At 35.1% G+C, this 26,546-nt stretch overlaps 1 protein-coding gene across 1 annotated transcript in view; it reads left to right on the top strand.

Moving 5' to 3' along the window:
• The window catches only part of LOC150097205 (lysosomal alpha-glucosidase-like), a 228,191-nt gene that overhangs the window by 58,147 nt on the left and 143,498 nt on the right, over positions 1-26,546 (top strand). Inside the window, exons 4-6 of the mRNA XM_090407621.1 lie at positions 1,553-1,649; positions 4,918-5,156; positions 18,340-18,471. Coding sequence (XP_090263747.1) covers positions 1,553-1,649; positions 4,918-5,156; positions 18,340-18,471 — 468 coding nt within the window. The remainder of the gene's footprint in view (positions 1-1,552; positions 1,650-4,917; positions 5,157-18,339; positions 18,472-26,546) is intronic.

Consider the following 26,546-nt stretch of genomic DNA (forward strand, 5'->3'; position numbering starts at 1 on the left):
GGAGGCTTACATCAGCAGACCTTCAGCCCAACGGCCAAGAACATCTACTTAGCCCGCTAGAGGGCACCATCAGGAGTTTTAGGAGAACAATAGCTTCATCTCTTCATTCCCAGTTACTGTGTTTGTAGTGCCTACGTGCATGTGCTTTTTTGTAAGTTCCTTTAGAAGATGGCAATGTGACATTGCCGAAATATCGGAAAATATTTATTAAAGTATAATTTAATTTTTATCCTTAACTACGTTGTTCAATTCCTTAAGTGTTTTAATAATGCATAACCAACGTATAAGCCTGTCTACGAGAATCATTTGGTATACAAATGACCCCGCAAATCAAGATAGATACACTACTGTTTGCAAATGATCAAACAGTATTAGCTACATCACAAGATGACTTACAAAGATCATTAAATGATATCTCCAAGCAATATAATATGACAATATCCAAAGAAAAAACAAAATAATGGCATTCAAAGGAGAAAACCCAATAAGAAGTAAAATAGTGATAGATAATAAAATACTAGAACAAGTAAACACTTTCAGATACTTGGGATGTTATCTATCATACGAAGAAGAAAAAGACATAGACACTAAAATATCAAACTTTTTCAAAGTAAATGGCATAATAAATAATATATTTAAGCCATCCCTGGTACAAAAACACACTAGAATCAGACTATATAATGTCTTTTCAAAACCAAGTCTACTATACGAAAGCGAAACATGGACCTTGAAAAGGAAAGATGAAAAACGAATTCAAACAGCAAGTTCCTCAGAAAAACAGCTGGATATACCAAGTGGGACCACAAAACAAATGAAGAACTCTTACAATCCCTGAAAATAAAACCAATTAATTACTACTTAAGACAGTATAAACAAAAATGATTAGAACATTTAAATCGAATGGACAACAGCAGACTACCAAAAATATTATACAGATACAAAATAAGTGGAAAAAGAAGAATAGGAAGACCAAGAAAGATATGGCATGAGACCGGAACAGGCCACATGGCCTAAATTCCATGTTAGACAGAAGAAGAAGAAATAATTTTATATATTATAGCATAATTGTTAATATGTTCTTGTTATTATTATTTTATGACACCTCCAAGGAATCAAAGGACTCATTGCGAGAGGGTACTCTACTCTGCTTCACTGCATACCATCTCCCCTACTACTTAATTCTCCAACTACAATCAACACCATCCATCAACAACAGTAATTTTTGTCTGTAAATTACATGTCTGTGTAGTTATAATTGTTTAGTTTGTGCCTTTTAATTTGTAGATAAAAAAAAATGTATATTCAACAATGTCCTTTTTTTATTTAGTAGTTGCTACAACGAAATGTTAGAAACACTTTTAACATCATATTTAAAAAAAAATTAACATTTCTCTCGCTCTTTCCCATACACATTTCGAAAAAAAAAAAAAAAGTATATATGTGTGTTTAGATACACTTTTACACGTTATTCATTTATTCAGGCAGTGTAACAAACAGCATAAACAAGACAGGTAGCAAAATTCCATTATTTAAATATATTTACATTTTACAGAAAAACATGAATTTGTATGGCAGCCATCCCTTTTATCTTGCACTTGAGGAAGATGGTAATAGCAATGGAGTTTTTCTTTTGAACAGTAATGCAATGGGTAAGCAGCAGTAATTGTTTGTTTTTGTTTTTTAATTTGTAGATAAAACAAAATAAATTAAAGTAATTAAGGATAAAAAGCATTTTGAATATATAAATGATTTATAGCCAGAATGTTTAATGAATCAACCATTCTGTCTATAAAACATTTATAGACAGTACTGTTTATCCTTATTGCTTTAATCTTATATTTCTATAAATTTTAATAGAAATAAATAGAAATGTATTTCTATTAAATTTCTTTAAATATTAAACATTTAATATTAAATGTTTTATAAGTAGCATGTTAATCATTTAGCTATTTTTTAAATTTATCCTTTCTTTTTAATCATAAAAATTTATTGATAATTTTCTTGTAAAATGAGACCTGTGAAGTATCTAACTATAGAATCACTTGTACCACAGTAAAAATTAAATTTATTATGCAGATATTTTCATCATCATTAAGACATCAGTGCAAACAGAACAACAATAAGGAATTTGAATAAAGAATCAGTATAACACGTGTTAAATTGGAATCCCTCTATGCATGTTCATGGGTTAAAATTATCTAGCTGATAATAACTTAAAATGGATTAGTTAAAAAATAAAATATGAAATAACAAATTTATTTAATACAGTCAAGGATAACAATTTCCCACACTTTCAGAATAGTAAGGCAATCAATCCTATGACTCCATCCATCTTCAAGGTCCACGTTTCCTAGTTAGGTTTTGGGGGCAGTAGCTGCAAGAGGGACTTCCAATGGTCATGATCCTCTGCCACCAAGCTCAGGTGTTCTAGTGGGACTCCCAGATGCATCCACCCAAGGTTTTGGATATAATCTATCCAGTGGATCCTTAGCCTCCCACTCTCTGGCTTGGCAAAGAGGGGCTTGCTGGGGGAGCCTCTCTTGTGGCTTTCTGACCAGGTGCCCGTACCATTGTAACTGCGATCTCTCAACACAGAGAAGCAGCGGTTGAGTATTGAGGGTTTCCCGAATTGCAGAGCTTCCGACTCTGTCGAGTCTTGTCAGCTCTGCAACCCTTTGCAGGAACCTCATTTCAGCCGCTTGGATTCGTGTCTGCATTCTTTCGGTCATTACCCAGCTCTCATGACCATAGGTGAGGATGGGGACATAGACTGTATTGAAGACAGCCAGCTTTGCCTTCTGGCTTAACTCCTGCTTCAATACTACCAGACGGCCAAGCTCCTGCAATATTGCGCTTGCTGAGCCAATTTGAATATCTAGCTCTACATCCCACTTTCCATCACTCATGAATATGGACCCAAGGTATTGAAGCCTCCACCTGCCTCAGTGGGACTCCACTCACATGTAGAGTGCACTGGGATGGTTGTCTTGAGACCACAAATGTTTTGTTTTGGCCACACCGATCTTAATCCTGGCATCTGCACAAACAGCTATAAACCCATCCAGGGTCTGCTGGGGCTCATCTGTGGAAGAGCTAAGCAGAACTGTGTCATCTGCAAAAAGCAGACGTCCAATGCTACATCTTCCAATTCTGATATACTCACTGCCTCGGCTGTGCCTATCAATCCAGTCCATAAATATTATGAAAAGGAGGGGTGACAAAACACACCCTTGGCAGAGACTGTGAAAGGTTCAGACTTTGTGCTATTTACCCTGACACAAACTCCAGCCATTAATACAGGGACTTGATGGCGACTGATAGTTGGCCATCCACTCCATACTCCTGTCCTACTTGCCAAAGCTTATCCCAAGGAACCCGGTCATATGCCTTCTCCAAGTCCAAATCCTATGACTAGTGTTTTCAATTCTGTCTTACACCAGGCTATATTTTAAGATTTTGATACTGGATGTGGTCTTGATGTTCATAGATACGTTTATTGACAGATCTTCCTGTTTGTCCATAGTAAGACAAGTTACATGAACATGGTACTTATATACATCAGGTAGCATCAGTAGTGAGAGTTTGTCTTTTGGAGAACATAACAGGTTATGAATTTGTTTGATAGGTAGCAATGAGTTTATATTTTTTCATAATTTTTGCCACTCATTCAGAGATACCTTTAATATATGGCATAGGAGTCGAGTCCTGTATCTGGTTACTTCATATGGAAAGATAAAATATATAAACAAGAGGAAGGAACTGTAATGGACTCATCTCTATCACCTAACTTAGCCAACTTTTATCTTGAACACCTAGAAGAAAGAATCTTCTCTCTTGACCCAAAACCAACAATTTGGCTGCAGTACATTGATGAACGTCTTTGCAGTTTGGAGTTGCACAGAACTAGAACTCCACTCATTTCTACAGAAAAAAAAAATATCCACACAGTAAATCCTCACATTAAGTTCACACTAGAAAAAGAATCATCAAACAGTAATTCCTTTCTAGATGTATACATCCAATGTAAGGAAAATGGATTTATTTCCACTCTTGTGTACTGAAAACCAACTTTTACAGGTTATTATATCTACAATACATCAGCCTACCATCCATCTCAAAAATATAGCATCATGAAATCTCTGGATGGGTGGCAAAAATTATGAAAAAATACAAGCGCATCACTACCTATAAACCCATCAACAAAATATTCATAACTTTCTCCAAAAGACAAACTCTCAACACTGATGCTACCTGGCATATAGAAAGTACCATGTTCGTGTAACTTGTCCTATAGACAAATAGGAAGATCTCTCAATAAATATATCTCTGAACATCAAGACCACATCTGCAAACCTCACAAATCTGGCCTTGCACAACATGGAATTGAAAATACTAGCCACAGGATCCAATAGGGAAAACACCAAGCTGCTACAAAGCAAGTGCTGAAATCCTATTTTGACCTGATCTCAATCATAATGACTGAGATTGGGAGATCAGGAAGTTTGGGAAATTGTTATCCTCAACTGGATTAAATAAATTTGTAATCTCTTTTATTTTATTTTTGACTAATCTAGTTAGTTAATTTTATCCCAATAGTTTTAACCCTTAAATATGCAAATATATAGATAGAGGGATTCCAATTTAATGCATGTGCTTTACTGTTTCTTTATTTAAATTCCTTGTTGTTTGCTGTTTGCACTCATGATGTCTTATGATATGTAAGGCAAAATATCTGCATAATAAATATTTTTACTGTGGTACACATGTGATTCTATAGTAATTTATACTTGGCAAAAAATTCTTATTAACTCTTAAAAATATATTTCTGTTTACAAGCTTCTTAATCTTAGAATTGCTAAAATTAAGACAAATGATATCATTGATTAAACATTGACTGCACTTTTTCTGAAATTATAGATATTATTCTTCAGCCAACCCCAGCTATTACCTATCGTGCAGTTGGTGGAATTCTTGACTTTTTTCTGTTCTTGGGACCTTCACCTAGCCGAGTTACTCAGCAGTATATGAATTTGATTGGGCTTCCAGCAATGCCTCCTTACTGGGGACTGGGTTTTCATCTGTGTCGCTATGGTTATAATTCACTAAACAAGACTAGAAAAGTTTGGGAAAGAACCAGAAAAGCTGGAATTTTTTTTGTGAGTATTACAAAATCAATGTTAAACATTACAAATCTGTAATTACAATGGATATTCTAATCATGTTATCAAACTGCATATAAAAATTACAGCTTTTTTTTTATAATATATTTCTGTCTTGCATTATATATTTCTGTCATTGAGAAGGCCACATGTCACACTAGCCATCATGTTGTATTAAACTCATTCACAGCTTCTATTCACCCACTGCTCTGTGAGATAGAAATCTAGCGCTCACCCCTTTCTTAATCACACCCATACTTAATTTCCATGGACACCACCGCCTTCTCACCTTTGTATAACAAGAAATTTCTCCAGTCAGTACTATAACACCCTTTCAGTAATTTATAGAACTATCATATCATCCTTCTCTTTCTCCTGTTTACCAGTATCTGCAGTCCACATACTTTCCGTCCTCATAATCTACATAACATAATCTGCTATTTTTGTACTTCTTCTTTGTACCCTTTCAGCAGTTTCTTTATCTCCTTAGAATTTACTGTGTGTAGATTTAGTTAGAAGACCAAATCTGCACGCATTAGTCCAGATTTTATCATATCAATGCCTTGTGAAGAGGCAGAATTACTTTCTTATCCTTACATGCCAGTGTTCACTTCAGCATCACACTTAGAGTTGCATTTGCAACTTTTGCTATGTGACCTTTGAACTTCAAATTCCTATCCACCAAAACTCCAAGATCCCTCTCCTCGGTTTCTCCAAGCATTATCCCACCAGTATGTAATATGCCATTGGAAATGTCATCATGCCAAAGTAGATAACTTTGCACTAACATTGAACTGATAGCCATTATCATTTGCTCACAGTTCTACCATGTTCAAATCATTCTGTAACTTCTGTATATCAGTAGTGTCCCTGATTATTCTGCCTATTTTTGCATCATCAGCAATTAACTCCTCTCAGGTCTTTCCCAATATCATTAATATATAAATTTAACAACAGTGGTCCAAGAAATTATCCTTAGGTTACATTACTGTCATCTCACCTTAAATCTGGCAGATTCATGCCCCTCATATACCCATTTTCTAATACTGTCTCTTAGCCACCCACTTATCCAATTCAATAATTTATATTCCAATCCCATATTCTCTAGTTTATGTAACGGCCTTTCATGTGGTATTCTAATCAGAAGTTTTAGCAAAGTCCAACAGTATCATAGCGTATCCATTCTTTTTATCTAGCTCGGCTGTAACATTGTTATAAAATATGAGCAAATTGCTTAAACATGACCTCCATAAACATGTGTTTAGTGAACACATGCGGTTCACTAAACAAATATGTTTACTGTTCATTGCAAAGTACAGCTTGTCCATTAATTTCTGTGTTCAAGTTTTTACTAACTTCTCATATCTTCACCACAATTTCAGAGATACTGATAAGTCAGTACATCATACAAGGGTGGTGCATGTTTTTGCACCACCCTTGTATGATTGAACTATCATACATTCTTTCCATTCCTGTGGAATCTTTTCTGAGCTGAGACTCAATTATACAAACATATCAAGGGCCTAGCCAGTTCAGCTAAGCATTCCTTCAGCATACATGCTGATATCCCATTTAATTCATGATTTATAGTATCCAGTTTAGTTCGTTATAAAGATTTCAGGTTAAGGGATTGATTTAAAATAGTGCAACATTCTGAAATGAAAACATTAATTTTGGATTGTCATTTTTATAATATGCTTCCATTTTCATTTTTTCTTATGTCTCTAATTATTGTTTGTATTTGTACTTTTTCATGAGTTGTTTTGTGTTCTTTACATTTGCTTCCTGCCAATCCATTGTGATCTGTCATCATTGTATGATTTCCCATGATTTGCTTTGTTGCATTTTTCGTAATTTTTTTTTTTGTGTGTTTCCCACCATTTCCTTTGTTTTTGTATAATTGTTATGATTGTTCCTGCCATTCATAAATATTGTTCTGTCAATGTGTGATTTCCCACCATTTCCTTCGTCTGATTGTGACATCATTTGATAGGAAATTTAGTTCACTTTTGGGAAGGTTTGAGCTTTTACTATTTCTAATTGTGACCTTAAAATAGCATTGGTTCTATTGGATTTAGGGGGACTAGGTTCCTTTTAGTGCATCATTTCATTATAATGGTGTTCACTATAGCATGCATCTGCTGATTATATACACTAAAACTGTTTCCCCCCCCCTTTTTTTTTTTCATTGAAATATCATGATGGAAAATTGTTTAGTTCCCAACATATGTGCACTTGCATATGACAGCTGTTGTTTGCAGTAGCTGTCTGTGTCTGCTTGCTTTTGAATGTTTCTACTCCTGTTTTCTTGGTTCATGTTGTTGATACAAGATGTAGCATAAGATGAAGTTCTTACCAGAAACATAGATACAATTTTTATATCTTGTGTAGTCTATTTTTGACTTTATTAAAACTAATCCTTATCTTTACTATAGATGTATGTTTGTTCTAATTATGAATAGTCTACAGTGCAGTTGAATATTAGATTTTAACTTCAGACATTGGATCATAATGTTTTTTAGAGATGCAAAGTCCCAAATTATTAACATTGGACCTTCATGGAGTCAGTGACTCATCATTAGAGGTACACATGATGCTCACCCAACTGTGCTTTAAACTGATTCAGTGTGTCTACATTCACAATACACTCAGGCAATGCATTCCACTGACCAACCACTCTCCATGTAAAGAACCTGCTCCTCTCTCCTCTGCTATCACCCTCTTTATACAGTTTCCACCGGCGGCCTCTTGTTCTGTTCCACCTTCTCCCATTCTATTTAAAATCTCTTCCATGTCAACCTAGTAACAACCCCTAACTAGGTATATGTCTCAATCATATCCTCCCTTTTCCTCCTATTCACGAGGCTTTGCAATTTACATTCTCTCAATCTATCCTCGTACTCCTTATTCCAAAGACCACGACCACCTTTGTTAATCTTCTCTGGACCGTTTCCAACATATTCTCGTCACCATGAAAACCCGACGACCAAATCTGTGCACAATAATCCACATGAGGCCTGATCAAAGCCTCGTGGATTATCGTGCACAAATCTTGTGCAATATTGCCCCTGAATTTCAGATCCTTGTCCACCACCACCCTCAGATATCACATCTCCTCTGTTTCCTTTTAAGTTTCTCCACCAAGTAAATACTTTGCATCCCATCGTTGCTTACCAAATCTCAAAACCTTACACATTGCAACATTGAACTGATAGTTCCGCTTACCTGCCCATTCATGCAGTCTATTCAAGTTCTGTGAGACCATAACATCTGCTTGACTCTGCATTACTCTCTCCAATTTTTCATCATTTGCAAACAGCTGCAGATCACTAGTTAAACTCATCCCAATATCATTAGCATACAAATTGAACAACAACGGTCCCAAAACTGACCGCTGCAGTACATCATTAGTGACCTTCCTCTTTCAGGATACTGTACCCCCATATAGAACTTTCTGATACCTATCTGACAGCCACTCACTGATCCAACTCAGAAGTCTGTTATCCAATCCGATCGGTTTCAATTTATTTACTAGCTTGTTGTGTGGCAGTCTATCAAAAGCTTTTGCAAAATCCAAGTATTCCACTGTATATGCATCTTCCCTGTCTAAGGTATTTGTCACCTTTTTATAGCACATAAGTTATTGAAACATGATCTCCCCTTAAAAACCCCATGCTGATAACTACAGAGAATAATACTGCTGTTATCAACCCATTTCTGTATCGTACTTCTCACCAATCTCTCCAGTACCTTCACAACTCCAGATATATAGACTGGCTTATAATTTTAGCTACAGCCTTATTACCACCCTTATGCAGTGGAATAATTTTACCCTCCTTCCAGTCCCTTGGAACCTAGACTATTATTAAACAGGCATGCCAATGCTACTGCCAATTCCCTGGAACATTCCGTTAATTGAAACTTCAAAAACTTCAACTTTCCAAAAAAAACCACACTTGCTTAGAATGTTTGTGTGAGACAAAACACTAACATGAATAATCTTTCTGTGGCTGGATATTATCCTAATATGAATGGTTAAAAATTGATATGGTTTAATCATTTTAATCATTACGCATTTCAAAAATGTGTATACACTCATTAAATTTTTTATTTTTTCTTTCTGCATATGCAGGGTATTCTTTATCTCTAACTCAAATTTGTTGAGCAGTCGCAATTTTTGTTTTATTTGTTCATTTGCACATTCAAATTGAGAAAATTATTTTAAAATTTTAATGTATTAGCTCTACTATAGTTGGATGGAATTTAATGAAATTGTGTATTTGGGATATACATAGAATGTGAATATTTCAAGTATGACTCAGTTTAAATTTGATTACAACCATACAATTTTTATCAGAAAGAAAAGCCAAAATGAATATTTTACATCTAAAGTATATACACAAAAAAAATGGTTCTAGGTTCAGTTATTATGATAATGAAGAATGTCATCATACAAGAATTACAAAATGTCTGTTAGTAAAATGACTAAGCACTATTTACACTAATTTTATCTGGTCCATAGGTTTGTGTATATTCCAGTTATTCCTTGGCACTATCTGGATGAATTTTATGGAAATTTGGTATTTAATCTATAAATTTTTTTTTTGTTCAATTACCTCAGATTTAGTTTTTAGTGAGACCATTTTTAGTGGCAAATTTAACATAAACTAAAAACACCTATACTTTCAGTTGTAATAATGATTAAAGTGTCACTATAGTGCTATTACAAAATTCGCTTTTGTAATGATTGTCTTCAACATTTTCTGTTCTCTCTACTGTTCATTGTACTGTGAAAATAGCTACTTCTTGCCATTTAATAAAGTTACATGCAACAGCTTATTAGTTAATAATCAGGTTATCAGGCTTTTTTTCAGACAAAAGAATATTAAATAATGAATGTTAATACTTGTATTGTCATTTTATTTTCTGTTGATTTTCATCATATTTGCTTTCATAACAAAACAGAAGATACTTAAGCTGATCCCTTGGTGGGTCAGTTTGAGTAGTATTTTATGTTCTATTATGATTAAAAAAAAAAATCTAGATTGCATAATATACCTGGATAATGAATGAACGAGGATGGGCTGGCAATTTGGGATTTAGCCTACCAAATTGTATTCTTATTGGTTAAACCAAAATACAAAATGATGGTACAACATGATAAAATTTCATGCTGGCTGGGGCGTTGCCTGGTTAAACAAGACCACCCATTGTTTTCGCCAGGGAACCAGGGCGAACAGCAAAAAGTCAGCTACTGGAACAAATCTGACAACACATCCCAACTCAACATCACCAGAGTTAAAGATCGGTACTATCAACATAAGACGGCTGAATGGCAAAGAAATGAAGCTAGCTGAGGAATTAGATAAGTGCCAGATTGACATAATAGGGGTGACTGAAAGAAAAGAGACAAAAACTGGTCAGATCTTTCTGAGCAATGAATTCAAAATGTTATATTCAGGCAATGATAATCAAGGAAAAGAAGAAGTAGCCATAGTATTCAACACTAAATATGAGGCTAATCTTCTTGAATGGCAGGCAGTCTTAAGTAGAGTGATGTGGGCAAATATGAGAATGGGGAACTCGACAATGAGACTTATTTGTGCCTATGGTCCCACACAAGATTCTACTAAGGTGCAAATGGAGGAATATTTTGATGCTTTAGAAAAAGTAACTGACACAATAAAAAATGAAAAGTTGGTCCTTGTTGGGGATCTAAATAGCAGAGTAGGAAATGATTGTCAGACATACAAAAATATTGTGGGAAAATTTGGAGAAAAGAGCAAAGCAAAAATAATGGCAAATACCTGTTGGATTTCTGCTCAGGACATGGACTAGTTATTACTAACACCATGTTCCAACATAAAAATGTGCACTAATTCACATGATGAGAAGAGGCAGGGAATAAGAAAAGTCTCATTGACTATGTTATTGTTGATAGAGATGTTTTCTCTCTGGTGCAGGACACCAAAGTGTACAGAGGATTTGAAATTGGAAGTGATCACTATTTAGTTTTGAGCAGGATAAAATTGAATTTCATAATGAAAAGAATAACATGTAAGAAAGTGTTAAAGCGAATAAAAGTTGAGCAGCTCTCAGATGTTAACTGTAGACTAAAATACACAAAGATTATTGAAGAAAAAATGAAAGAGTTTGAGAACAGGAACCAAACCTTGGAGATTAAGTGGCAAGCCTTGAAGAAAACCCTGATTGATTCAGCTAGAGAGGCATGTGGTGAAGTTGTCTGCAACGATAGAAAAATTACAACTCCATGGTGAACACAGGAAGTTAGAGGCAGTGAAGAAAAAGAAGAAAACATATCAAAAGTTCCTGGCAAATAAGTCAGCTTGTGCTCTTAGAGAATACAGAGACAAATGTGAGAAAGCGAAACACTGTGTAAAACTGAAAAGCCAAACGGCTATTTTTCTGGCGAGATTGACAAGTTAAGGGGATAAAAATCCCTTATTGTTTTTCAGCCAGTAAGCGAAACTAAGCTCGAAAACTACGATCTGAACATTTCATGCCGACAAACTGTCGGCGGATCCAAGCGTAAGTGACCACTTGGTAGTGCCACACCAAGGCAACTCGTTGCAAAGGTGGAGCAAGATCCCTCACTATTCTTGATATTTTCTCATAATGTAAAAACACACAGCTCCTAGGAGATGTAGTACTGCTTTACACAATGAGGAGAGGTGACTACCCAGACCGGTTTCAACCTTTTTTGAGGTCTCATCAGTGAGTAGCTAGACCTAGAATATCAGAGTTTAAGTGAAAAGAACTTGCATACTTTTGCTATACGAATGCCAGAAAGGTGTGTGTCACTATATTATGTTATAACATATTATAACTAAGATGAAAAGCCAAACGGCTATTTTTCTGGCGAGGTTGATAAGTTAGGGGAATAAAAATCCCTTATTGTTTTTATCCCCTTAACTTACTGTGTAAAACTAGCTAAATAAAAGTCATGGGAAGACTTCGGCAAGAACATAGAAAATAAATATCAAGAAGGTGGTAAGATATTCTGGAGGTTTTTGAAGAAGCTTAGAAATTGAGGAAAGAGTGCTGTATAAGGAGTTAGAGATGATAAAGGTGACATGAAAACTGGAGAAAAAGATATCCTTGAAGTATGGAGTAATTACTTCGAAAAATTGCTCAATGAAACAAGCAGCGATAGCTCAGTGGTAAAAAACACTCAACAGGCATACAGTCAGGAATACATATCCATACTTGAAGTAGTAAAAGCCATCAAAGGCTTGAAATATTGAAAGGCAGCAGGAGTAGATGATATTCGACCAGAAATGCTGAAGTATGGTGGTATAAAAGTCTTACAGTGGCTGCACTGCATAGTTCAGAACGTCTGGACACAGGGACGAATTCCAGATGATTGGAGTAGAGCTCTCATAGTACCCATATATAAAAAGAGAAATAAAACTGAATGTGAGAATTACAGAGGTATTTCCCTACTGGGTGTTCCTGGTAAGATATATGCAAGTATACTTGAGAAATGGTTGAGAAGAATTGTGGAAGAAATGTTTGGTGAAGAACAAGCTGGATTCAGGTCAAATAGAGGCTGTCAGGATCAGATCTTCACTTTATGACAAATAGTGGAGAAATCATGGGAATATAACAAAGATCTGTATTTAAGTTTTGTCAATTTGGAAAAGGCATATGACAAGGTGCCAAGAGAGAAGCTATTCAATGCGCTACAGTTATATGGTGTCAATGAGGCATTATATCAAGCAATACTTTGTCTTTATTTGAGTTGCAAGTCAGCAGTTAGAATTGAAGGAAGTACAGGAAAATGGTTTAATGTTAAATCTGGTGTGAGACAAGGATGTACATTATCCCCTCTGTTATTCATTATCTATATGGATCACATTATGAAGGAAAGTGGTATTAAACATGATATCAAAATTGGAGATGTTAATGTCTGCTCTTTGCTTTATACGGATGATGTTATACTTCTAAATAAATCCACTACATGTCTGCAAAATTCACTGACTAAATTGAATAACTGTTGTTAATAGATATGGTATGAAGGTCAGCAATAAAAAGACAAAGACAATGAAAATAGGCAGAATCATTGAAAATATCAACTGCATTGTTAATGGAGAACCTATAGAATATGTACAACATTTCAGCTACTTCAGCACGATTTTTAATGAAGATGGTAAATTAAATATGAAAATAGACAACAGAATCAACAATGCTGGAGATAGAGACTGCAGATATGAGAGTCCTGAGAAAAGATTAGAGGCGTGAACAGATGGCTTCAATGGCAATATCATATTAAAAACGAGAATATTAGGAAAGAACTTGATGTTGTCAGCATTCAGGAATGTGTTAGCAGAGCTAATCTCAGGTGGTATGGTCACTTAAACAGAATGGGCGAGGAAATATTAGCAAAACAAGTGTTCTCTGCCAGGTTGGCAGGAAAATGACTCGGAGGAAGACCAAGATATAGGTGGATTGATACAGTACAAAGTGCCTTAGACGATAGAAATATAAGATGTGATAATGTTGGAGTCTTGACAAGTAACAGACTGAATTGGAGGAAAATTGTAGACAGGAAGTTAGTAATGATGTGAGTTTTTCATGTAGTACTATCATATCCTGTACACCCCTCGAGAGTACATGGCAGGAATTTGATGATGGTGATAACTTGATGAAATTTATATGTAAAAATGAATTTACAATCCATATTAAACTACTAAAAATGTTCTGAAATGATAAGGCATGAGTAGCATTTCTTAAAATTAAGCCATGAAATTCTTATCCGAGTTCAAACATAATTTATTCAAGGGAAATAGTTATATATCAAAAAAAAGACTATTCAGTAGTTGCTGCCAGTCAAATTTATGTTAGGTTTCATATTTATGGAATTGCATCTCTGAAATATCATCAAATTCCTGATATGTAACCTCATTTTTGGATCGGGGGGGGGGAATAGGATTTGATGGTAATACATCATAAGTTTACATCATTATCAACAATTCCTGTTGACAGTTCTCCTTTAAATTAATCCATTACATATCAGGACTCCTGTATTGTCAGAGCTTAAAGGCAACCCCTGCTGAATCAACCCACCTAGAACTTGGTCTTCTTGATTTTTCTTGCCATTTAGAAATAAATAAAACTTATTTTGCCTGCCCATTGTTTTAGATTAGCTCAACTCACATATTCCTGAATGCTAACAGTGGCAAGTTTTAATATCATTCTGCCATTGATGACGTCTCTTCTCTCTAATCTTTCTCAGAACTCTAAACTCTCATCTGTAGTAGTTTCCAGTCTTGGATCAAGGGCTTTATTTCTAACCCAGCTCTGAGATTTATACATTAATATTAGCTTATACAAGATATTGTTGAAGCTAATATTAATGTATTAGTGTTTTGACTAATTTCTCTCTAATTGGATATAAATTTATTCGTTTGATTAGTTTTACCTTTACTACCTTATCCTACCATATTTAATTTGCCATCTTCACTAAAAATCATGCCAAACAGTCTAAATGCTTTTCTTGCCCTTCTCTTGGTTCTCCATTAAGGTTTCAGTTGATATTTTCAATGTTTTTGCCTATTTTCATAGTCTTTGTATTTTTATTGCAAATCTTAATTCCAAATTTATTACAGAAGTTATTCACTTTAATTAGGAAATCCTGCAGATTTTACTGGATTTATGTAAGAGTATAACATCGGCATAAAATAAAGAACTGAGATTAACATCACCAATTCTGATACCAAGCTTAATACCATTTTCTTTCATATCATGATTCATATAGATAAATTGTGATACATAATATTGGATTTATTAGACCATGGTTTTGATAAACATTTATACATAATCGTCGACTAGTTTTGCCAGCTGTGTCTGTCTAGCTTTATCAAGACGAGAAAGGTTATACTAATATTAAATGCAAAAACAAAAGAATGCAGTAATGACTTAAAAAATAATTAAACAAATTGGAGAGCATGCTTGACATCAAACGCATAAAGCATAAAGACTTAGTCATTGTTATTAAGTTGCGTTTTATAATTTTTCACGTAATTTAGTTCTGCTAAACTTAATGAATTTAATAGGTTTTTCCAAATGTCTTTTAATATTATTCCCTGTTTTCTGTTGAGGTCATTTCCTGTCTATAGGACTACTGCAGCTTCTTTAAAGGTTCTACATCTGTAATTCTCTTCGATATATGGCATGGAGCTGTTGTCCCAATCTGTTGAATGATTTGAAGTGGAGAAATGATGTGCTAACCCTGAGGTATCTGTTCTATTATTATTGACATCTCCGACATGTTCCTTCTTTCGGATTTCTAGGCTTCGTGAAGTTTGGCCTATGTAAGTCAGTCCACATGTACATGGTATGCTGTAAACACCTGATATTTGTAGAAAGCGATGCTATCCTTAGGGGGATCTTAATAACTGTCATGTAGTTATGGTAGGTTTAAAAACAACTCTGATGTTAAAAGGCTTCATAATTCTTGCTATTTTGGTGGAGACTGAGCCTGCATAGGGTATGACGATAGATGATATGTACTGTGTCGCCAGAATGACTAAGTCTTCATGCTTTATGCGTTTGATGTCACGTGTGCTGTCCAATTTGTTTAACTGTTTTTTAAGTCGTTACTGCATTCTTTTGTTTTTTGCATTTACTATTAGTATAACCTTTCTCGTCTTGATAAAGCCAGACAGACACAGCTGGTAAAACTAGTCGATGATTATGGATAAATGTTTATAAAAGCCATGGTCCAATAAATCCAATATTATGTATCAATTTTAGTGAAAAGGGCCAAATAATAACTATCATAGATAAATTGTATTGCTCACTATAATTCTTATTTACACTATATAATTAAAACATTTGAACAGCTTTTCTCTTGAAACTTTCCCACACTTCTATAAAACTTAAATACAGATCCTTGTTATATTCCCATGTTTTATTAACTGTTTGTTTTAATGTGAATATCTGATCGGAACATCTCTTTGTCCCAAACCCAGCTTCCTCTTCTCCAAGAAGTTTCTCTTCTAACATTTTTTCTTAGTCATTTCTCATGCATGCTTGCATAAAGAAATTCCTCTTCAATACTTGCATTCCATTTTATTTCCATTTTTATCAACCATAAAAATGGAAATCAGTACTATGAGAGTGCTACTCCAATCATCTAGAATTGTACACTCTGACCACCATCATCAAAATCTTGATATGTATCCTCAGGGTGGTGTACAGAATAATTATGATAGTAATACAGGGAAAAAATTACACCATTGCTAATTTCTGATCAACAATTTCCTCTGAATTAATCTGTTATCTGCCAAGATTCCAATGTTATCAGATCTTATATTTCTGTCTTTTAAGATGCTTTTTACTGAATCAGTCCATCTACATCTTGGTCTTCCTGTGGGTCTTTTCCCTTTGTTTTGCTAATCTTTCCTCTCCAATTCTGTTTAAGTGACCATATTACCCGTGATTAGTTCTACTAACACATTCCTGAATGCTAACAATGGTAAGTTATTTCTTAATATTCTCATTTTTAATGTGATACTGCCATGCCATTGATGCCATATGTTCATTCCACTTATCTTTCTCAGACTTTCATATTAGATGTCTCCAGTCTTTGATCAAGTGTTTTATTTCTAACCTGACTCTCCATAACTTAAAACTGGTTTGAATATTGTCTTGTATACCACTAGTCTAGTGTTTTGGCTAATTTTTCTCTTATTCCATATAAATTTATTCAGCTCACTACCCACCATATCAGCTTTGCTTATTCTCTTGTCTATTTCCAGATCTAACCTGCCATATTCACTAAAAACTGAGCCTAAATAGCTGAAATGTTTCATTTGTTCTATAGGATCTCCATTCAGAATGCAGCTGAAGTTTTCTGTGCTCCTACCTATTTTCATACTTTTGTTCTTTTTATTACTGATTTTCATGCCAAATTTGTTACAGCTGTTATTCTGTAATTTTACATGTTACAGCTGTTATTTTACTTGTTCTATAGGATCTCCATTCAGAATGCAGCTGAAGTTTTCTGTGTGCTCCTGCCTATTTTCATAGTTTTGGTTTTTTTTTATTGCTGATTTTCATGCCAAATTTGTTACATCTGTTATTATTCAATTTAGTTAGAGAATTCTGAAGACTTGCATCATCTGCATAAAGCAAACAGCTAAGTTGGATATCTTCAATTCTAATATCAGGCCTAATTTTTCATAATATGATCTATATAGATGATGAATAACTGTGGAGATAATGTACATCCTTGTCTTAACCCTGATTTTACATCACACCATCTTCCTCTATTTCCTTCAGTTCTAAGTGCTTGACTGACAGCTTAAATATAGACTATGGATTGCTCTGTATAATATTCCATTTTCAAGACCTCTATATACTCTTGTATCCTGAACCAGTATTAACTTCACTGACTATGCCATTGAATGGCATAGTCAGTGAAGCTTTTCCTATTTCTTGTCTTCTCTCCATAGGAATGTGTGCACATCTTTGTTGAAACGTGTTAATAAAGACTAGTCTGTGTCCCAAGCAGAATTCTAGTAAATACTTACTATTATTATTATTTGTATAGTCATCATTAAGTAAGAGATCATTAATTTTAAAAATTAATTATTTTCAGAGCATGTGAAGTACCATTTTCCATAAAAGGGATAATTTCAGTCTGTTAGTTTTATTTAGATTTGGATAATGTAGCAAGATTGCCCAACTTTTTTTATATAACTTTTCATTAAATAATTACTTTTATGTAATTATTTAATGGAATTCACCAGGAATTCAATCGACTCCAGATTGGGCCAAAAGCAGAAGGTTATCTTTTGCAAAGCCTAGAACAATAGAAATCTTGTTAATAGGACAAAAGGATACTTGTAGTCCAACAGATCTAAAGCAGTTTGGCTTTACCTTCTTCTTGTTTTTAATAATTTTTTTAATAATTATTATTTTCTAATTATTTAGCATCTGTTTAACATGAAACACTACTCCTACTTTATTATTTTTTTCCTTTTGTTTCTTAGGATGACTTGTGCTGCCATTAGTGTTTAAAATATAAAAGTTTATATTTTGTTATTTTCAATGTTATATTATTCATTATTTTTTTTTATTCCAATTATTCCCTTTTTCTTAAACATGAAACTTTCAGTTTTTAATGTTTTTTAAACCCTCCCCCTCCTCTTAGGATACACAGTGGAATGATATTGACTATATGGATCGTCATAATGATTTCACTTATGATAAAAAGAATTTTGCTGGTCTTCCAGAGTTTGTCAATGAAGTACACAATGCAGGAATGCATTATGTTATGATAACTGTAAGTATTCTGTAAGTCTTAAGTACTTTCCAGCCTTTTGCAGTAAACATATTAAATTTAAACATATTAAATTAAATATATTAAGAAAAATATTAATGTGTATAACCATCCTTTTTCAAATTAACATCAGTATAAACAGTCATTTAATCCAATAATAGTTGGATGGCATTTGGTTTAATGCTTTATGTGTTATTTTGACACATTGCATAGCACAGTATACTTTACTAAGGGTAAATTAGTTAGTCTTATAGAGCACGTCCGTAGTGCAATTGAAAGAAAAGGCTTCGCTTCGGATTCTGTCTAGGCTGCAGAGACCCTGCATAAGCTGGTCTTGGCTGAAGATGAATTAGCTAACTCACATGTAAAGGTAAAAAGTTTTCTATTTTCCAAAACTGACTAAATTATGAAAATTCATGCTATTAACAGATATAGTAGTCTCATCCAATAGGTCCTTAGTTCTGATTTTACAAGAGCTTTACAAAGTGAATTATCTCATGTGGAAATGGCAGTTTTTTTAATTATATAAAGCAGGGATGCTAGCTGGGTAATCTCTCACACACACAAAAATGAATAGTCATAATGTACATGAAAGAAAAATATAAAAAAGTTTTAAACTAGTAAGTCAGCATGTGTTCTTAAAGAATTAAAAAAAAAGTAGGAATTTAATATATGCATAAAAGAAGCCAAACAAGTCATAGAAAGGTTTTGGAATTAACCTAGAAAAATGTTATGATGGCATTGTTTTGGAGGCTGCTACGAAAACTTGGAAATGGAGTAATCTGTGTGGTTAGGAGTGTCCTGGGTTTTATTCCCATCACTGACGTGAGGAGCTTGGATCTTTCTCAGACATAGCCAAGTTAGCTGATCTTGGGCATCGACTGCAGGATTTTTCTCCCCAGTTTATCTGGGGTTTATCATCCTGCAAGCAGGCAAACTGGCCTTGAGAACTCAATGCCTCTACAGACATAGGATACACCAGGAGGCATAGGGCTTAACCACCTTATCCTTGTATACATTTGTGGTTAAACGAATAGAAAACCCTCAACACTGCAAAGTAAAAGAGGGAAGAAGAAGAAGGAAATGGAATAAAGAAGTAAATCAGAAATTAAAGGGAAATTCTGGGTGCCCGGAGTAATTACTCTGAAAAATATTAAACAGAAATATTTTAATGTTGAAAGTTTATTTTTCACTTGGTTAGACTATAATAAATTTAGTTGAATCCTTTATCCAAGTGTGGGCAAACAACGTTTGCACCTGAAAATATCTTCAGGACTGGGGTAAGGTAGTACAACACCGGGCAACTCGTAGCAAAGGTGGACCAAGCTAACATCACCCATATCTCCCATAATGCAAAACACATCTCCTTGCGGATATGTATAATGTTATGCATTAAGGGAAGGGCCACTACCCAGACTAGTTTTGATCTTTATTGAGGTCTCTTCAGTGGGAGCCAGGCCCAGAAGTGGAGATACCAGGCAGAAGCAATAGCGAGGTCATCTTTACCTATAGGAGTTGCCAAAAGGTGTGCCACCTTTTTATTAAATTACTCTGGATTTAGAGAAAGATGTTGAAAGGTTATTTTTTGCACTTGGATAAAAGATTAAACTAAATTTATTATAGAAATATTTTAAATTATGATTTATTAAATATATATTATTAAACATATTAAATTAAATATATTAAGAAAATATTAAACAAAATATTAAATATCAAAGCTAAATATCTGGGAGGAGGACCTCCACAGTTCTTAAAAAGTGTGTGAAGTACTGACCAGGACTTCTGATCTAATGTCCAGTCATCAACTTCTTGTGGTGCACCCCATTAGTAGGTATCCACCTGGATACTAAATGAATGTGGATGGCTGGAAATTTGGGATTAGCCAATAAATTATTTTATTGGATTATACCAAAAAAAAAAAAAAAGCAGTGATATAACATGATGGAATTTCATTTTAGCTGAGGTGTTGCCTGGATAAATTAGGCCTGTGCTGGTTTCATCAGGACACTAGAACAAACAGTGAAGAGTCAGTCAGCTATCAAAAAACTCTAACTCACTATCAACAGAATTCAAGATTGGCACTAATCAGCATCAATAGAAAAGAAGTGAAACCATCAGAAGAATTGCAGAAATACCAGATTGACAAAATACCAGAGGGAGTGATGGGTTGTTGTGAGCTTTATGTTTGCCCTTTGTGGGCTGTGGGGTTAGTTGTGTTCAGCTCGGAGCAGGATTGTCTTGGGTCTTTTGTGTTTGCAGTGTTCAGATTCATTGTAGTTGGCAGCTTGTCTGACTAGTGGGTTTGGGTGCAAGCTTGCCTTTGAGAACTTTTCAGCCAGGTCATGAAAGAGCAGAACAATGTTTGGGATTTTGGTCTCTCAGTGGATCTGGGGGTTTCTAATAAACCATGGGGCATCTGGTACCATCCGCAGGCACTTATTCTGTATTTGCTGCAATTTTAGAAGGTTTGAATTCAAGATATGGCTCCATGCTGGGGAAACATATGTGATTACATATTACCATCTGGTATAACAGTAGCTTGTTTTGTGTATCTAGTTTGCTGCAGCAGTTGATCGTGGGGTAGAGTTGAGCTATGGCTTTGGATGTCTTTGTACCTATGAGTTTGATGTGACTGTTAAATTGGAGTTTTTTGTCGAGCTGTACTCTGAGATATTTAGTTTCTGTCTGCCATGGAATCTTTTCTCTGAAGAGTTGGATATCATCAGTGATGGAAGCTTTTCTTCTGGAGAATGTTATGGTTGTGCTATTGTGGGAATTTATTGGATCCTCCAGTTGGAGAACCATTTCTCCAGTGTAGTAATACTGTCCTGAAGTCCTTGGATTGCCAGGTGGGGGCAGAGAGATCCTGCTAGAATTACCATGTCATCTGCGTATAGGACTGTGATGGTTGTTCTCAGGTTTTGTGAGAGGGGGTTCCAGCAAGGATCCCTGTGGAACTCCTGCTAGGATTTTGTGCCTGGTTAAAACTGTTTTGTTGATTTTTACTTGCATGGTTCTTTCACAGAGGTATGCTTTTATTAATCTTATTAGATTTATTGGCATATTTGCATTTATGAGTTTATAGAGAAGGCCTTGGTATCAGATCTTGTCAAAGGCCTTAGAGACGTCTAGGAAGACCGTGCCAGTGTGCAAATTCCAATTATATACTGTTGTGATGTGTTATACTATTCAGTGGATTTGCTGAGTTATGCTGTGCTCTCTTCGGAAACCAAATTGTTCATTTGGTATGATTCCTAGTTTATCTGTTGTTTCTTTTAATCTTAGGAGGATGACTCTCTCTGAGACTTTTCCTAGGTTGGATAGTAGACTGATGGGTCGGTAACTGGGGAAGCTGGGGGTCACTGCCTGGTTTCTTTATGGGTACGATGTCAGCAATTTTCCATTCAGTGGGAAAGTGCTGCAATCTTAACATTGCATTTGTTATGTTGACTAGGTGCACTATAGCCTTTTTTAGAAGTAGCTTTATAATTTTGTTGGTGATGCCATCTGGACCTGGAGCTTTTTTTATTTTGAGATGCTTTATGATGTTCATTATTTCATTTCTGCTGGTGTAGTTGGGGGTGATGCGTTCTGAGTTGTCCTTGGACAGTCAGATGCATTTAACCTGTTGATGAACTTTGTAGATGAGGTTAATGTTTATGTTTTCATATGATGGTCTGCATTGTTTTTCCAGATTGTCCATGACAGCTTTGTCTTTTTCCATATCAGTGTGTGCAATACTCTGTTTGGCCTGTATGGGGGGTGATGACACGTTTTGTATGAAGGGTTCTCAGGAATTTCCAGATTGTATGATCTTCTGGATTGAGAAGTCAGGATTTGAAATAGGAAGCGATAACCATTTGGTTTTGAAGTGGATAAAATTGCATATCATATTGAAAAGAAAAGTAAGTACTGGGAAAGGATTAAAAACTGTTCTAATTCTTCCAATATTTCATCTCAGTCACTGAGATATCTTCAGGGAGTACAAACTAAGACTTGTGACACACACAGGCATCACAGTACTAAATGAAATGTCACTATAATATTAGTCCCATTTAGGTGGGGCACCCTCTATGGGTATCCGTAGGAGGCCTACATTGCATGAGATCTCTGAGGATTGTTTCCAAATTTTGGGAAGGTTCTTGCATCCTTATTTGTTTAAATTCAGCTGATTTCTGAGGGCAACTGCAGATTCCAAAAATAATCTTTCTTTTCTAAATTTATAGTGTTGGAGCATGGTAGTTTGTCTGCATGGTTAGCCGAGTGGATATGCGCTTCACAACCACATGCATGGCAAAGGAGTGTCCTGGGTTCGATTCTTGTCGCTGACACGAGGAGCTTAAGGATCTTTCTCAGACATGGCCAAGTTAGCCAATCTTGGGCGTGGACAGCAGAGTTTTTCTCCCCAGTTTATTTGGGGTTTTTCCTCCCGCAAGCAGGCAAACTGGCCCCATGAACACACGGATTAAAGTCGAGAATACTTAAGGCCCAGCCATAGGCCTGATTCGTTAGCAATGCAGTCCCGAGCCCGGATAAAATTTTTTTTGGGGGGAGGAATGAGATGATGCGTACTTCCCCATAAAAGGGGCCTCATGGCTATTATATTATCATACACTATAAATAAATAAAATAAAAATGGTAGTTTTTTCAAGAAGATCCAATGGGTGATATCCAATGCATGGTCTGCAAGACCAGATTGACCATAGTCGTGATTGCCTATGTATTTGTATATGATTGAATTCTGTTAAAAAGAGAGGTCCATTGGAATGAAGATTGTAGGCTCTGTTGGTTAGTTTTAATGGTATCATATTGTTGAGGGGAATGGTGGTGGGAAAGTTTGTGAATGTATCTGCCTGAGCAAGTGGTTTTTCTGTATACAGTGAATGAGAGGTTCTTATTATGAAGGTGTTTAACTAAGGTGTCTAGGAAGAGTTTACTTTTTTTTCTTTTTTTTTTTATGTTGCTTCTACCCACAAAAGATTATTTGCAAACCTATAGTACATTTTGTACTGTAAAGCAGGCTAGGAATATTTTTTTTCCATTTTTATCAATTTTTATGTTTTTTGTATTTATTTATTTTTTGCATAGTGTGGAAACCCTACTCTAGAGACCAAACTGAACTTTTTCAAGCCACTTCAGGCCTTCAATAAGTGCGGTGGTCTCGCACCAGGTGATGACCATTTTCCACCTAAAGACAATCACAAGCATCCATGCCCTCAGCAGGATTTGAACCTACAGCCTGTTAGTTGGAGAGCAGGCATGCTAGTTATTGCTAGTTTCCTTTTCTGTCATAAATTGGATTCTTGGATGTACACTATCGTGGTGACAGAGGAAAGGATCTACGTGTCTAGGCCATGAGACCAAATAGAGAACGTTTCTATCTTAGCTAGGTAGAAGGTTTGAAGGGGACTGAGTCTGTTCCTCATTTTTCAAAATTTTTCATGTTGTGAATTTTTTTCTTCCAAGAAAAAAAAAATAGAATTGATAGAAAGGAGATCTAAGATATCAGAAGGAAAAATGTTTTTTAAAGTGTTAAGGTATCAAGGGAATATTGGTAAACAATGAGATGATGTCAAAGCTAACCAATATGTTTGTAGTATTTCAAGTTAGATTTTCAATAGAGGTTTTAAAATGAGTAGAGTTTTTTAATATAGGATGTAGTATGACTAGTGAGGGAGGTAATAGTTTGCTAGCTGTTTTGATCATTTGTAGGGCGGCATCTACTGTAGATCTTAGGGACAAATTGGGTTTATGGATTTTAGGTAAACTGTATAACTGGGATGGATGGGAACTGAAGGGTTTGAGTTTTTGTGATGCCAGGAGGTCAGGAAGATGCTTTAAATAGGTTTTTTAACCTGTGTTTTGGTGTGATTGTAATCTAGTGGGATGTAGTTAGAGCAGTCTTGAAGAATAATATTCATTTGATGATTGTATTCAATGACATTAAGGACAACTGTGGCACTACTTACTTAACACATGGGCTCAAATAAATATTATTCAAGCAAGAAAAAAATGAGAGTTTGAAAACAAAAACCAAACCTGGAGCACTCAATAGCAGATCCTTAAGAAAAACACATTGATTGATTCAGTCAGAGAGGCGCGTGGTGAAGTTGTATGTAAGGATAAAAAAGTCAGAACTCCATAGTGGACTTAGGAAGCTAAAGAGGCAGTCAAGGAAGAGAAGAAAGTATTGAAAGTTCCTGGCAAGTAAGCCAGCATGTTGCTTGAGAAAATACAGAGAAATATGTAAGAAAACAAAGCAGTGTTTAAAAGTAGCAAAACTCATAGGTAGACTCAGAAAATAAATATCAGGAAGGTGGCAAAATATTCTAGATGTTATTGAAAAAAAAAGTTTAGAAAAAGAGTACTGTAAAAGGAATGAGATGATTAAGGTGATGTGGATGCCAGCCTGGTTTGCCAAGTGATCAGTGTATCCACTCTCCAACCAACAGACTGATAGTTCAAATCTTACCATGGATGTTTGGGATTGTCTATAGATGGGAGATAAATTCATTGCTTGTGAGACCACCACTCTGCTTATTCAAAGTTTGGAGTAGCTTGAAAATGTTCCATGTTTGGTCTCTAGAGTAGGGTTTCCAGGCTGCATAAAAATACAAAAATAAATAAATAAAAACTCCTTAGCTTACCCTTAGCACAAATGTACTATTAGATTTGCATAAACCTTATGCTATAGAACACTACATAAAGACAACCTTCAAACTCCCGACAAAATTAAGAAATTTACTCAGTTCTTCCAAAGATCCTCTTCCACACCTGGCCCACCCGGGGGTTTACAAAAAAATCCAATGTACATGTAACCTACCCTATATAAGAGAAACAGGATGCACTATCCCAATCAGAAAAGACAAACACAAACGACACATTAAATACCTCCATTATGGAAAAACAGGCCTATCAGACCGCGCACTCCAAACATACCATAGAATTGACTGTAAAGGCACCAAGTCCCTACACATCACCAAAACCTGGTTTGAGAGAAAATTTAAAAAAGCTTGTGAAATGCTAAAACATAATCCAAACCTCAACAAAAATGACGGACTAATCATTCCAAGAATGTGGAGAACCCATCTGCAACCAGAACAAGCCCAAAAGGAAATCTCAATATGAGAGGACTTTAGGAATGTTTATTGTTGTTCTGTTTTTAATTTATTTTTATATTTACCTTTTTTTTAAACTTTATTATTATTATTTTTAATATTATTAATTTTTTTCTTTTCCCACTAGAGGTCAAGCTAGATAAAAGATTAATAAGCAGCTTAGATTCATTTTACCTTTGTCAAGTGCAGTAGCATGTAGCTTGTTTCTTATATGTACATATTTTTTTTCTGATGATGACCTAAATATAGATGTCAAAATGTCAAATGTTACTTTCCTAATATTAAGTAAAGTAAGTATAGTTTCTGGGAAATTCTCATGCTACTCCCCTTAAACACTATTAATATAATTAACGGCTATTTTAGCCTGTTTTTGTTTAGGAGTGTCCCTTATATTTAATACATTGGCTAGCATAACTCAAAAAGGGGTATATATATATTTTAGGGCATTATGGGCGAGTATAGAAGACAATTATGGCAGAATAGAAAATGTAGAAAAATTTTGTGCATACCTTGTTTTTGGTTTAAAGATGCCTTCTAAATCCACGCTCTTGCTGAAAGGTTGTATGTAAAACTTATTTCCCATGTCTCAAGCACATCCCCATGTTCTCCCCCCCCCCCCCCCCGTTTACATACAACCTTTCAGCAAGAGCGTGGATTTAGAAGGCATCTTTAAACCAAAAACAAGGTATGTACAAAATTTTTCCACATTTTCTATTCTGCCATAATTGCCTTCTATACTCGCCCATAATGCCCTAAAATATATATATATCCCTTTTTGAGGTATGTTAGCCAATGTATTAAATATAAGGGACACTCCTAAACAAAAACAGGCTAAAATAGCCGTTAATTATATTAAGTAAAGTAATTATTTTAGCACATGCTGTCTCCCTAAATTCTTAACCACGAATGCTGACCACCGTGAAACCTTAAAAGAAATCATTTAATGATGTTGGTTTGAAA

Source organism: Typopeltis vanoorti, chromosome 17 (assembly GCF_054136105.1).
Source record: "Typopeltis vanoorti isolate ZY-2024b chromosome 17, IOZ_Tvanoo_1.0, whole genome shotgun sequence".
In the NCBI taxonomy this organism is placed as follows: domain Eukaryota; kingdom Metazoa; phylum Arthropoda; class Arachnida; order Uropygi; family Thelyphonidae; genus Typopeltis; species Typopeltis vanoorti.